The following is a 14,768-nucleotide window of genomic DNA, read 5'->3' on the forward strand; positions in this document are numbered from 1 at the left end:
TCAGCAATAACACTTTACATTTATTTACAGTTATGGAACATTAATATAATTTACAATATAAAATACAGACTGAATTACAGGCTCATAGCCATTATGTCAACTGAATACAAACTCAGTTACAAGTTCATAATAACATGGTTCATCATTTCAACATGATCTAGGCTGAGTTACATGCTCACAGCAATATTATCTATCATTTCAAGTTGATGCAGGATGAAGTACACGCTCACACCAAAGTGATCCATCATTTGGAAGCTGATAGAGGCTAAGTTACAGGCTCACAGCAACATGATCCATCGTTTGGAAGTTGATATGGGCGAAGTTAAAGAATACCAGCTGAATTTAATTCATTACCCAGAGGTTCAGCTTTCCTTGAAACTGTTGTAGCATCACTAAAATGACTGACATGGGCTGTTACTTCCATTAGGATTTCATTCATTCACTCAAATAACTAAGAATACCAAAACCTTTGAAGATTTATAAAACAAATATAGTATTTCAGCAACATGTTCAACCGTTTGAACAACTTTTTTCTAACATTACTGAATACTCAATAATTACAATTAATGAACATGTGTTTTATTTCCTTCATTGCCACATGTGACTCTGATTAACTTCTTGTGTGTAAGTAACATTGAAGAACAGATCCCTTCTTACATTCATATGGAAATGTCTAACATTTACAGTTACTACATTAAAATCTTGCCAGATTAATTTTTATATAAACACTTAATAGTTTGTTGTAATACTAATTATATCTTACTTTTCACTTCTCATGTCAACATTAAATCTTTTAGAGATAACTGCTTGACATACTCTATAGATTTCATCTACAAATCCAATAAGTACATTTGTTGAATTTTGTGAAAAGTTACTTGAAGGCTGTCTGTGTTAGCCCTACCTAATTTTGAAATGTTAAACTAGAGGGAAAAGAACACCCACTATTAACTCTTACACAATTCTTTACAAATGAACACTGTGATGTATCATTATATTATAATGCTTCCATGGCAGAAAGGGCAAGTATATTCAGTGTAAGAAGTGAAAAAGTATTTTGTAACTATTTCTAAAAATTTCTAAATAATGTGCAAACCTGATGAGTCTTTTTTTTTTGACTAATTATAATTTCACTGTTTCTCAGAACATTTACTTAATGTTACATGTTTGAAAGCTAAAATAAAGATAGCATAGTTTCTCACATATAGGTGCTTGTGGCAATGCTCTAGAGGGGGCACACACACATATATATATACTTACATGTCCATGCAACGAAAGCTTTAAGAGTTTTCAACTTAAGGACTTTGTCCTGAATGATGTACTAAATATTAACAGATCCCAAAAGCTAGATTAAAACCACTATTATGAATACAACATAGTCAATTTTGAAATTCTCTTTAATGAAAAGTTTCAATACTTAAATTAATATTCTTTCATCCTGATACAGTGACTTTGATACTACTGATCAGATATGTGTCAACAAAAGTCACTCATGTGTTGAGAGGCATACTCCCAAATAAAAAGTGCCCCGCTGACGTGAACGTTGAGGGATCGAGTTACTCCATACTGTGGAATCTGAACACACACATCCAATACTTGGATCAGTTCAACAGGTATGCCTTCTTTTTCATTTCTGGAAGAAGCAAAACAAACAAATTTTTTATCTACACTAACATAATTTCTTGAAATTATCTCATTAATGTTAAAAACAATTAATGATTTATTTGGCCTACAGTTTTGTCATTTGATACTGTCTTGTTCTGATTACAGTTCTAAATTTACTTGACCTAGGTTTTCATTGTTTTATACTGTCTTGTTCTGATGATAGTTCAATTGTCTGGCCTACAGTTTCATCTAACAGCTCAGTTATAAGATCAAATAAGTTAAACAACTTTTTGTGAATGATAAACTTTTCTGTTATAAATTTCATATTTGAAATAAAAACTAGTGTACATTTTCAACATTCTTACTAACAGCATGAATACAACAGTAAATAAATTAGAAACTTGTTACATGAAACAAGAAAAATGTAACAAATTAAACTGATTAGTTGTGACAGTACGATCACAAGTCATTACTGTGTAAATCAAATGTGTATTGCAAACTGGTAACTCACACATTTTTTTAAACAAAGCAATTCTACTTTGATAAGTGTTTTCTTATAGCAAAGCCACATCGGGCTATCTGCTGAGTCCACCGAGAAAAATCAAACCCCTGATTTTAGCATTGTAAATCCATAGGCTCACCGCTGTACTAGTGGGGGACACTTCAATAAGTTGATTTGCACGTTGTCATAAATGAATTTCCACATATACTAAAGGATTCTAAGTGCAGCATTATATATATATATGTGAAAACGGCTCATTTGGGTTAAGATTTTTTTTTATGTAGAAAAGCGAAGAAGGTTGAAATGTTGTTTGCTCCTCTATGTAAAAAAAAAATCTCAACCTAAACAAGCCGTTTTTACATATATAGTTTTTTCAACCAGTGGGTTTTCTCGACATCACTGATAAATGCACCATTAAAGCAATAAAATAACAAAAAATCAAAATTGAAAAATATTTTACTTTTAACTGCAAGAACGAATAGTGTGTAATTTTTCATTACAACTGTAGTCATTCTAGAAAGAAAAAATGGTAATTTCAGAATTTTCCATTATTCATTTGATTAAAATAATAAATAAGTGATGTACTGTTAAATTTTCTAAGACTGATTGGTAAATATAGTTTAATGATCACAACTAACTATGAAATGTTAACTTACATTACTTGTTAGTGGCTTAAGCCACAGTGAGTGTGTATTTTCTTATAGTAAAGCCACATTGGGCTATCTGCTGGTTTATAATATAAAATAATTTTTTCTTTACAAAAATTATTATATAGCTGAAAATACTGAATCTTTCCAACAAATAAAAACAAACAATAAGACATTTCTTTAAAAGAAAAGTTTTGTTTTACTGTGAAATCAGCTCATAGTATAACTTTAGTCCCTATACTTTGTTTTTAATCTTATTTTGGGAAACTTATAATCAAAAAAAATGTTTTTACCAACAAAAAATACTCACCCAAGAAGTAAAAGAGTTTTCTTTGGAAACTTGTAATCCTTTAATGGCTTGCTATCTGCCGTTTGCTCCACACCAACAAGTGTGTAACCTTGTTTCTTCATTGCCTGTAGATATTCCCGAAGGTAAAAAGGCTTAACCTGGCAAATATGTAACAAAGAAAGAAGAACTTTATTTTCATTATCTATTGGCATAATAAATATTAAATAAATATATTTAGTAATCAATATAGATTTTAAGTAAAAGTTCCTTTGTACAGGTTGGATCATGGACATCTGTGCTGGTTGGATTGATTGACTGGAATTAAGCACAAAGCTGCACACAGGGCAACATGCTTTGCCCCTCAAAAGTATTAAAACCCAGTTTTAGTGGTATAAATCTGCAGACATACTACTGTGCCACTGGAGAGTGTGCTGTTTGAATTGAGGACAACTGTGCCACGTATTTAAATAAAACATAGTTAAATTATATTTATAATTATTTTTAAACTGATTATTTTCAAACTGTAACCTTAAATAGCTTACATTTATGTTTTATGAAGTGTAATCTTAAAAAACCACCTCCTACAATTGAAGCACTGTTTTCTAAAGACTAAAAAATTTTGATGATATGAGCCAGTGTTTACAAAAATCCTACATTACAGGTGACTGTAAAGTACCACAGAATAATAGAAGATTCAGGTTCCATGGTTTGTAATCATTCTGAAATACAGGACATGAGAAAGATTTTCAACTTCGTTTTGACTTTATGTAAACAACTATAAAACAGACTTAACATTAGGCTTAATGAATTATTTTATAGACCCACCAATACTAGATTAAATATACACTGTTGGCCAAAATCTTAAAGATTTAGAGCTTCGAAAGATGAAAATAAAAATGGGAAAATAAAAATAAAAAACTTCTTCAGCATTTAATAAGGAAAATGTGAACATTATGAAATTAGCCTAAATATTAGCTGGTCAAAAGTTTAAGATCACACTGAAATGAAGCATTAATTGATAAACACATAACGAAATTTAGTCATTTGTGTTCAAGCATTAGCATTATCAACATCTCCCACTGACATCTCCTGTATTACACTGAGTAAAAACATAACAAAGGCTAAAAAAGTTGACAGAGTTTGAACATGGCAGAATTGTCGAGCTGCAAAAGCAAGGTCTCTCTCAACGTGCTATCACTGGTGAGATTGGGCGTAGTAAAACTGCTGTTGCAAATTTCTTAAAAGGCCCTGAGGGATATTTAATAAAAATTTCAAGTGGTCAGCCAAAGAAAATTTTGCCGGCACTAAGCATGAGGATTCAATGGGTTGTCTGGCAAGACATCAGCCGATCATCGAACCAGATTAAGGCCCTTACGAATGCAGCTCAAGAACAATAAGATAACATTTATGAGAGAAAGGCTTTAAGAACCGTAAACATCTTCAAAGGCCATGTCTCCTTCCACACCACAAAACAGCTCGGTTAAACTTTGTTGAGAAGCACCAAACATGGAACGTAGAAAAGTGGATGAAAGTTTTGTTCTCTGATGAGAAAAAAATTGACCTGGATGGTCCAGATAGCTTCCAATAGCCTTACAGGCACGATAAGGATATCCCACCAGAGATTTTCTACATGACACAGTGGAGGAGGTTCTATCATGATCTGGGGTGCTTTTTCCTTCCATGGAACAATGGAGTTTCAGGTTACACAGGGGTGTCAAACAGCAGCTGGCTACATTGGCATGTTGGAGAGAGCATCTTTATTGACTGAAGGCCCTTGCTTGTGTGGAAATGACTGGATCTTCCAGCAGGTCCATGCTGCAATCCACAATGCCTGCAGGACAAAGGACTTTTTCATGGCAAATAACGTGATTCTTTTGAACCATCCAGCGTGTTCACCCGAACTGAACCCCATTGAGAATGTTTGGGGGTGGATGGCAAGGGAAGTCTATAGAAATGGACATGAATTCCAAACAGTGCATGATCTTCATGAAGCCATCTTCACAACGTGGAATAACATTCCAGCCAGCCTTCTGCAAACACTTATATTGACCATGCCAAAGCAAACATTTGAAGTTATTTATAATGACAGCCAAGCAACTCACTACTGAGACCTCTTGTTGGGCATTTCCTACCCTATTTAGGACCTCTTTTTGGTATGGTCTTAAACTTTGGACCAGCTAGTATTTAGGCTAATTTCATAGTGTTCACATTTTCCCTATTAAATGCTAAAGAAGTTTTTTATTTTTACTTTCTCTTTTCTTATTTTCATCTTTCAAAGCTCTACTTAAATAAGTAGTTGAGTCTAAGAATGCAAAACGCATTAAAAGAGTGAATGGAATACAAATCTTATCTTTTTCCTTTGGGGTGGGGTAAAAATCACAGTTAAACAAATAGTCTTTAGTTACATAAATATCCTAACAACTATTCATTTTATCTTATTAAAATAATCATAATGCATTCAAGTGCCAATATTCTCTCTAACTACATTAAACTGTTGGGGTCTTGAACTCCATTAGACCTGAATGTACATAATTGAAAAATATGCTCTATGACTTATTTTACTGCATTTAAAAAATAATTATTGTATGGAAGAGTTTAGAACTTTCTTCCAGCTATATAGCCTCTGTAAAAGAAATATTTTTATATGTAATGTGTGTGTGTGAATTTGTAGCCTTCATATTCTAAGAAGTTTTATTCTAATATTTTAATTGCTGAACCTTTTTACCTTCCTACATTCTTTTAAACTACCTGACAGTATTTTTACTTTATAAAACTGTAAATTTTTTCTTTTACTTCATTCAGTAAACTTTGCACAGTTTCAGTGTGTCTATGACCACTGATGTAAAGTCAAATTAATATTTTTTTTTACCATGCCAAAATTAAAAGTAAACTAAAGAATAGAAAAGCATTCAAAGTGTTATGAAAAATGTGACTTTGTACCATCCACTCCTTAAACTAACAGCTGTATGATATAACAATAAACAAATCGTCCACACTGGAACTAACAGCTGCACAATAAATCAATCATCCACACTGAAACTAACAGCTGTACAATAAATAAATCATCCACACCAAAATTAACAGCTGTAAAATAAATGAATCATCCACACTGAAACTAACAGCTGTACAATAAACAAATCATCCAAACTGAAACTAACAGCTATATAATAAAGGAATCGTCCACACTAAAACTAACAAACATACAACAGATGAATCACTCACACTGAAACTAACAGTTGTATGATAAATGAATCATCCACACTGAAACTAACAACTGTATGATTGTTTGTTTGTTTTTTAAATTTTGCACAAAGCTACTTGAGGGCTATCTGTGCTAGCCTTCCCTAATTTAGTAGTGTAAGACTAGAGGGAAGGCAGCTAATCATCACCACCCACTGCCAACTCTTGGGCTACTCTTTTACCAATGAATAGTGGGATTGACCGTAACATTATAACACCCCCACAGCTGGGAGGGCAAGCATGTTGGCTCGACGGGGATGTGAACCCACGACCCTCAGATTACGAGTTGCACGCCTTAACATGCTTGGCCATACCAGGCCCAGCTGTATGATAAATGAATTATTCACACTGAAACTAACAGGTATGCAATAAATTGTTCACACTGAAACTAACAGCTGTACAATAAATGAATCATCCACATTGAAACTCACAGATATGCAATAGATGAATCATTTAAGCACTTGAATTAGAAATTTTTTTCACCTCAGTAATGGGTATCCACTCATTTGCTGAAACACTTAAGCTCTGAAAATTCTTGTCCTCTGTATATTTCAGACTTCCCATCACATACTCGGTGACTCCAAATATCTCACATGTGCGACAAAGGCCTATTGTAAACATCAAAAATTGAAATATCTCTTATAACTCAATTGTTACTTTAAAATCAATGGATATCATACCATTATGTTTCATAAAAGTCAAAACATTACTGGTCTTTATAACACTTATGAAATAACATATGGTGTTCTTAAGAATTATCATAGATTTATAGATTGTACTATCAAAACAACTTTTTGGTTTGAAACTACACATTTATAATTAATTGGCCAAACAACAACTTATTTACATATTACATCACTTGGAGTAATTTCATAGTTTCACCTATTACAACACTCAGTACAACAACTTACCAGAAGTATTACATAAAATCACTTAAACAGAACATTATGAATGATTAGCACAAGTCCATGAAGTATTTTATCCAAAAAGTTAAATAACTACAAACCATTTGGTGATTAACTGTGTAAGCAATTGTAAAACTACTAAATACAGAAATTAATAACACATTTTCTAAAATAAATATTTGTTTTGATACACATTAGTTATAACCACTATTAAAAAACTTATAAAAACAACATTTTAGCAAAGCATTTCATACAAAGGATTGTTTTGTTTTTTGTGATGGAGAAAAATGAGTATCATTTTGTGAAATATCACATGCACTTTTATATAAATGAATCATTTTTATTGAAATCAGATCACATTTTATTATGTTTAAAATGTTAACAACCACTAACAGATATCTATAGACCAATCACGATGTCAGATATTTTCAATCATTCTAGAACTCAAGAGAAACACACTGCTAGTATGTAAACAGTTAAAAGGCAGCATGGTGTGTCACTTCTGGATAGTATTTGTTTGTGTCTGTACTCTTTGACATTATTTTTCTTTTCAATATTATTTATTTGTTGCTATGGCAAAAAGTGTAAATGACTCAATCATATTCTGTTATATTTATGGTAAACTTATTGTAAAAAACATAGGTAAAACATTACAGAATTTGTCAGAAAAGCGAACAATGTGAATTTTGGAATAAAACTTGGGGACCAAGACAAGTCATGATCTCTGCACAATGTTTGCACCATTTGTAATGAAGAGTTGATACAATGGACTAAAGGTAAGAAAAAGTATTTTTCTTTGGAACTTCAATGGTCTGAAGATAGCCTAGAAACAATGGAGATGACTGCTGTTATTATCACTCTTCTAATGTGCAAAGCTATAACACTAGAAATAAAAAGGACATTTCTTATCCAAACCTTCAATCTGCTATAAGAACTGTTGCTTATGGACATGATGTACCTGAACCAACTCCAATCTTGATATATTTCATTTTGATTTTGAATCTAATGCCAACAGGAATGATGATAGGGATTGTGTTCAACCTGAAACATCTGGTGAACCACAACTTTTCACACATGGTTAACTTACTGGTTTAGTGACAGATTTGAGTCTTCCAATGGATTCTTTAGATATTTTGGGGTCCAAACTTTGAGTTAAAAACTTACTCTCTCCAGTGACATCATTTTGCTGGCACAGTAATCATGTGAAAAAGCTTATACCATACTTTTTACAAAAATTTTCAGATTTATTGCAACAATATTGCTGAATTAACACCAATGCTAGGAGCTGCAGTCTGTAAACCAAGTTAGTGATGATTGTTCATCGATTCCTCCAAAACAAGTCTGAAAGGTGTTTTTCTTCACAATGGTAATATATATGCACTTTTTCATATTTCTTATTTGGTTAACTTGAAGAAAACATACAAAAATCTTGAATCTCTTTTTAATGAGGTCAGATACAAAGAACATTGTTGGTTACTTTGTGGAGACTTAAAAGTGTAAGTTGTTGGGTCAACAATCCGGTTATACAAAGTTTCCACGCCTTTTGTACAAATGGTAGAATAAAATAGAAAACAGCACTGGATAAAAAAGCAATGGTCACAAAGAATCAGCCAGATACAAGGATTAAACACACTGAATTCTTCACAACAAGAGCCCACTTGAAATAAAAATTGTCTCAGAATGGCTGGTATGGATATTAACACTTTTACTAATAAAGCAGAGAACAGTGTTTTGGCCTTTCTTTGTTAACCTGAAGATGACCTAAGAAGGTCAAAACATTGTTCTCTGCTTCATTAGTAAAAGTGTTAATACCCATACCAACCATTCTGAGATACAAAAACATTAAATCTGAAAGTTTGGTTGGCACAAAGAAAGTACCTCCATTTCACATAAAACTGGGCTTGATTAAACAGTTTGTAAATGTATTAGACAAAGATGGTGACTGTTTCATCAATCTCTGTGGGCAATTCCCAAATCTTTCAGAAGCCAAACTTAAGGAAATATTTTGGGCCTCAGATTAGGATATTGGCTTTGGATGAACAGTTGAAAAATAAGCACAGATTTAAAGATGTTACTGACAAATGTTTAGGTAATGACATGGAATGAAATAATGAATATTGTAAATAACATGCTTGATAAAAATCTAAGATTTGGGTTGTAATACAAGCTTGATAGTCCATATTTTACACTCACATACTGACTATTTCCCTCAAGATCTCAGTGCTGTCAGTGAATAACAAGGAAAATGTTTCATCAACACCTTGGGAAAATGGTAAAGATGTATCAGGGAAGGTGAAAATATCAACAAGGTAGTTGATTATTCAGCTGAGATGCTCCACATGCAATACATAACAGAAAGACCACAACACGTAGTTTTGACATTCAAAGACATAAATTTCACACGATCACGATGAATGATGATACATATTCATGTGACTCCAGTACTCTTCCCTTTTCTTCAGTTTGTTTGTATTTTTGTTAACAAACATAATAATAAGTAATGTTCATTGTGTTAAATGAAACAATAATTTAAGTAAAAAGTTTTTCCCCAATTTTCAGGAAATCCTTATATGATAGAAAAAAAATAAATATTATGCTTGAAATATGCATAGCTGAATTATGGAAAACCTGTTATTAAAAACAAAACAACATTCATGAAGTCTAAGTCTGTAGGCTTGTAATACTATCAACACAGACTTAATCATTGTTATTCTTTTTGTAAAAGGCATTAACCTGTTTATAGATCATCAAAGGTATGAGGAATAACTGATATCAGCATAATTAACAATTTCAACTATATTGTACAAATATGTAGTTCTAAAACACATAAAATAAGACAGTACTATATACAAAAACACTGAAATAACAACATTGACTACATTCTCTGCACAGTGGAATAATGACTATAGGATATAACTGAAACACTGGAACATGACTACAGTACATAACTGAAACACTGGAACATGACTACAGTACATAACTGAAATGGTGGAACATGACTACACTACATAACTGAGACGGTGGAACATGACTACAGTACATAACTGAGACGGTGGAACATGACTACAGTACATAACTGAGACGGTGGAACATGACTACAGTACATAACTGAGACGGTGGAACATGAGTATAGTACATAACTGAGACGTTGGAACATGACTACAGTACATAACTGAGACGTTGGAACATGACAACAGTACATAACTGAGACGTTGGAACATGACAACAGTACATAACTGAGACGTTGGAACATGACAACAGTACATAACTGAGACGTTGGAACATGACAACAGTACATAACTGAGACAGTTGGAACATGACAACAGTACATAACTGAGACAGTGGAACATGACTACAGTATATAACTGAAGCAATGGAACATAAATACTAAACATGATTGTGACAATACAATATGACTCAAACTGAACTACAACTGTTACATTAGCTGGTGACAGTATAACATGGCTGTTACATGACAATGAAAGTGGAATACAACTGTTGTATATAACTATTACAGGGAAATGATTGACTGCTACACATGACAGTTGATTATGACTAACTGCTACATCTGTGTATGACAGTGACATTAACACACCTTTACCTGTGACAGTAAGGTTTCTTTTATTACAAGATATTTTAAATTGTTAAATGATAATTTTACATAACAATTAAACTAGTTTTCAAAATAATTTTTTTTCATATGTTGACATACATATTGGGTACACATACAGATCAATCACTTCAACATACTTAGGAAAGACAATCAACTACATAGGTATTCTTAGAGAAAGGCTTTTTATGATTAACTCCACTATATATTTAACAAAATATATCTTCATGCCTATTGGTTTATCAGCTGGATCACAGAGATGTTAACTGAAGTAAGTTATACACATGTTCAAAATACCTGTCCTTACAATAGTCTGTTAAATCCCAAAAACATTTAAAGTATACATTTCATAACATTCATAAGTTCTATCAACATTTCCTACAGTACAATCATTAGCAGAAAAAAAACAATATATATATATATATATATACATACAGTTTCAAACACCATGTAAATGTGCCATTTACATAGCAAATTAGGTTCCTTCTCAACAAACTCAAATGTTTTTGAATGATATTTTATACATATCTATACTTTCAGTATAATTTTTCCCAGAATTTAATTATAAACATACCTCCAAGATTTGGTAAACGGTCAATTAACGATGCACAGACAACCAGGCCATTTTGTACATAACGTTTTTTCAGGGAGCGAAACTCTTCGATATCTCCACTCATTAAGTTCCATGGCATAATTTTCTTCTGGAAATTGTTCAAGTCCTCACTCAAGACTGCTTGATTTCCTTTAAAACAAATTTAACTGATGTATCTCCTCTATAAAGACTGTTTGATTTACTTTAAAACAAACTTAGCTTATGTATCTCCTCTATAAAGACTGTTTGCTTTACTTTAAAACAAACTTAACTTATGTACCTCCTCCATCAAGACTGTTTGATTTACTTTAAAACAAACTTATGTACCTCCTCCATCAAGGCTGTTTGATTTACTTTAAAACAAACTTAACTAATGCAACTCCTCTATCAAGACTGTTTGATTTACTTTAAAACAAACTTAACTAATGCAACTCCTCTATCAAGACTGTTTGATTTACTTTAAAACAAACTTAACTAAGGTATCTCATCACTTAAGACTGTTAGATTTACTTTAAAACAAAACTCCAGAAGATAAGCTTACCAAGCATCTTGTCCAATGATATGAACTAGTCTTACATCTGATTGTATACCAATATTTTTATCAACTTACCAAGTTTATCTATCAGAGTTCATCTCCATACCTTCACTATTTAACACATACTATGCAATAAAATATTTCAGAACCTCTTTATACACGTAAAAGAAAATATACAATAAATTAAAAAAAGTACTTAAATAATTGTAATAATCAAATCAAAACGAAATAAAACAGTTGAACATTCTAACAAAACATTATATTAAAATGTTCTAATAAAACAGCACCTTCACATAAAAGTTGAATATTCTAATAACAAAGCACCTTTACACTAAAGTTGAACATTCTAATAAAACAGCATCTTTATGCTAAAGTTGAACATACTAATAAAACAGTATCTTTATGCTAAAGTTGAACATTCTAATAAAACAGTACCTTTACAGCAATGAAATAATTATACTTTTCAACTTGCCTCCAGCTCTTAAAACCCAGATGCTAGGCTGGGCATTATGCAGTCTTTGGTCATCATTGTGTATTGGAATGTTGGGGATTCCTTCAAATTTGGGGGAAAATGAACCAAATGTATCAGAAAAGTCTTCAGGTCTTATCCACTCTTCATCTGCAACATTGGAAAGTCGAGGTATTTCCCAAAAGATTGTCTGATAAATGGGTAAAATGTGTGCATTATGACAATATACAATTACTCAGTCTATGAAGATGGCTGTTCAGTGTTCTAATTACAATTTTATCTCAAAAAACTTTGAGAAAACTGCAGAAAATGAACTTAGTAACAACATCCATATTGCAAAAAGCTAATGAACAAAACTTTACAGGAACTGAAAAATAACCTGGACAAAGCAAGGGTATTTCCTGGTGAAGAGAAAAACAAACAAAAATTAAACATTCATTAAATTATAATACAAGAAAAACTCACCAATACATGCACACAGAAGACTGCATAGCCTTTGTTTTTCCCATCACAGTGAAAGTTAAAGGTAAACTTTGTTTCAAAAAATAAATAAAGAAACAAAAGTAAATTCAGACATTCTTTACTGATTCATTACAGGTTGTCATGTTGTTAAAAACAATTCATATAATAGATCTTTACCAATGTAAAGTGTATCATATTTGTATCTATGATAAGAATTAAGTTGTTTTCTTTAGGTGGTTATGTTGGTAAAAGATGAAGTTTTAATATGCAACATGTGGATAATAAAACCACGAAGAATTTAAATATATAATGTTTGTTGGCCCACACCAAAATCCCTCAATAATAGCATTTTCAACTAACACTTTACAAGATGAAACCTGGCCAAACTAACAGCATGGCAACAGCATACCACAAGTGAAATACTTAAAATGGTAGTATAGTGGCAGTTCATACTGGGCTTGTTTATTGTTCTGCAATATACAGAGAGCATATTAAAGAGGTAATAATGGTAGTATAGTGGCAGTTCATACTGGGCTGGTTTATTGTTCTACAATATACAGAGAACATATTAAAGAAGTAATAATGGTAGTATAGTGGCAGTTCATACTGGGCTGGTTTATTGTTCTACAATATACAGAGAACATATTAAAGAAGTAATAATGGTAGTACAGTGGCAGTTCATACTGGGCTGGTTTATTGTTCTGCAATATACAGAGAGCATATTAAAGAAGTAATAATGGTAGTATAGTGGCAGTTCATACTGGGCTGATTTTATTGTTCTACAATATACAGAGAGCATATTAAATAAGTAATAATGGTAGTATAGTGGCAGTTCATACTGGGCTGGTTTATTGTTCTACAATATACAGAGAGCATATTAAAGAAGTAATAATGGTAGTATAGTGGCAGTTCATACTGGGCTGGTTTATTGTTCTACAATATACAGAGAGCATATTAAAGAAGTAATAATGGTAGTATAGTGGCAGTTCATACTGGGCTGGTTTTATTGTTCTACAATATACAGAGAGCATATTAAAGAAGTAATAATGGTAGTATAGTGGCAGTTCATACTGGGCTGGTTTAATTGTTCTACAATATACAGAGAGCATATTAAAGAGGTAATAATGGTAGTACAGTGGCAGTTCATACTGGGCTGGTTTATTGTTCTACAATATGCAGAGAACATAATAAAGAAGTAATAATGGTAGTATAGTGGCAGTTCATACTGGGCTGGTTTTATTGTTCTACAATATACAGAGAGCATATTAAAGAAGTAATAATGGTAGTATAGTGGCAGTTCATACTGGGCTGGTTTTATTGTTCTACAATACACAGAGAACATATTAAAGAAACAACATTTTATTCATAATTCTCCATCACTATGAAATACAACTTCAGCATTAAGAAAACAAAAATTAAGTTGTCAACCTGAAGAATGTACCACTATGATTTTAAATGTAAAATGTTTAAAAAATAATGTTCAAATTGTACAGCATTATAAATGGTCTTTCGGATATTCAAAACACTTATAAAGCTACTAATGTTACACATATTTTTATATATAATAAAAAGGGCCAACAAAGGTAAAGTATTACACAGTATTTATTACACAGGGCCAACAAAGGTAAAGTATTACACAGTGTTTAATACACAGGGCCAACAAAGGTAAAGTATTATGCAATATTTAATATTATAATTGAAGGTCATCTATCAGTACTCTTGTATCATGGCTGTTACTTTAGAAATTAAAAAATACATCAAATATTTTAAGACTGGCAAGAAAGTGATGACACAAAAAATTAAAATCTGATCCAACCATGGTTGAAAAATAAAACTGCCTCAAATAAAAATTACATACAGCTTTCTCTGCCAAGCAGATTTATGTAAAAAACTTAAGATGTTTAAGTTTAATTAT

The 14,768-nt window shown here is 32.0% G+C and overlaps 1 protein-coding gene across 8 annotated transcripts in view; it reads right to left on the bottom strand.

Moving 5' to 3' along the window:
- The window catches only part of LOC143240771 (tRNA (guanosine(18)-2'-O)-methyltransferase TARBP1), a 64,256-nt gene continuing 49,488 nt past the window's right edge, over positions 1-14,768 (bottom strand). For 6 of the 8 annotated variants that reach the window (XR_013021946.1, XR_013021937.1, XR_013021943.1 and 3 more), the window contains 5 exons: positions 12,395-12,581; positions 11,370-11,537; positions 6,764-6,888; positions 3,062-3,198; positions 1-1,630 (listed from right to left, as the gene is read on the bottom strand). Coding sequence is in view for 4 of the 8 variants with exons in the window: in XM_076483777.1 (XP_076339892.1) it covers positions 1,474-1,630; positions 3,062-3,198; positions 6,764-6,888; positions 11,370-11,537; positions 12,395-12,581 (774 nt within the window). In the remaining 4 variants the exon portion in view is untranslated. The other 2 variants (XR_013021936.1, XM_076483779.1) reach the window with 2 other exon arrangements.

The sequence above is a fragment of the Tachypleus tridentatus genome, chromosome 13, assembly GCF_004210375.1.
Source record: "Tachypleus tridentatus isolate NWPU-2018 chromosome 13, ASM421037v1, whole genome shotgun sequence".
Classification (NCBI taxonomy): Eukaryota; Metazoa; Arthropoda; class Merostomata; order Xiphosura; family Limulidae; genus Tachypleus; species Tachypleus tridentatus.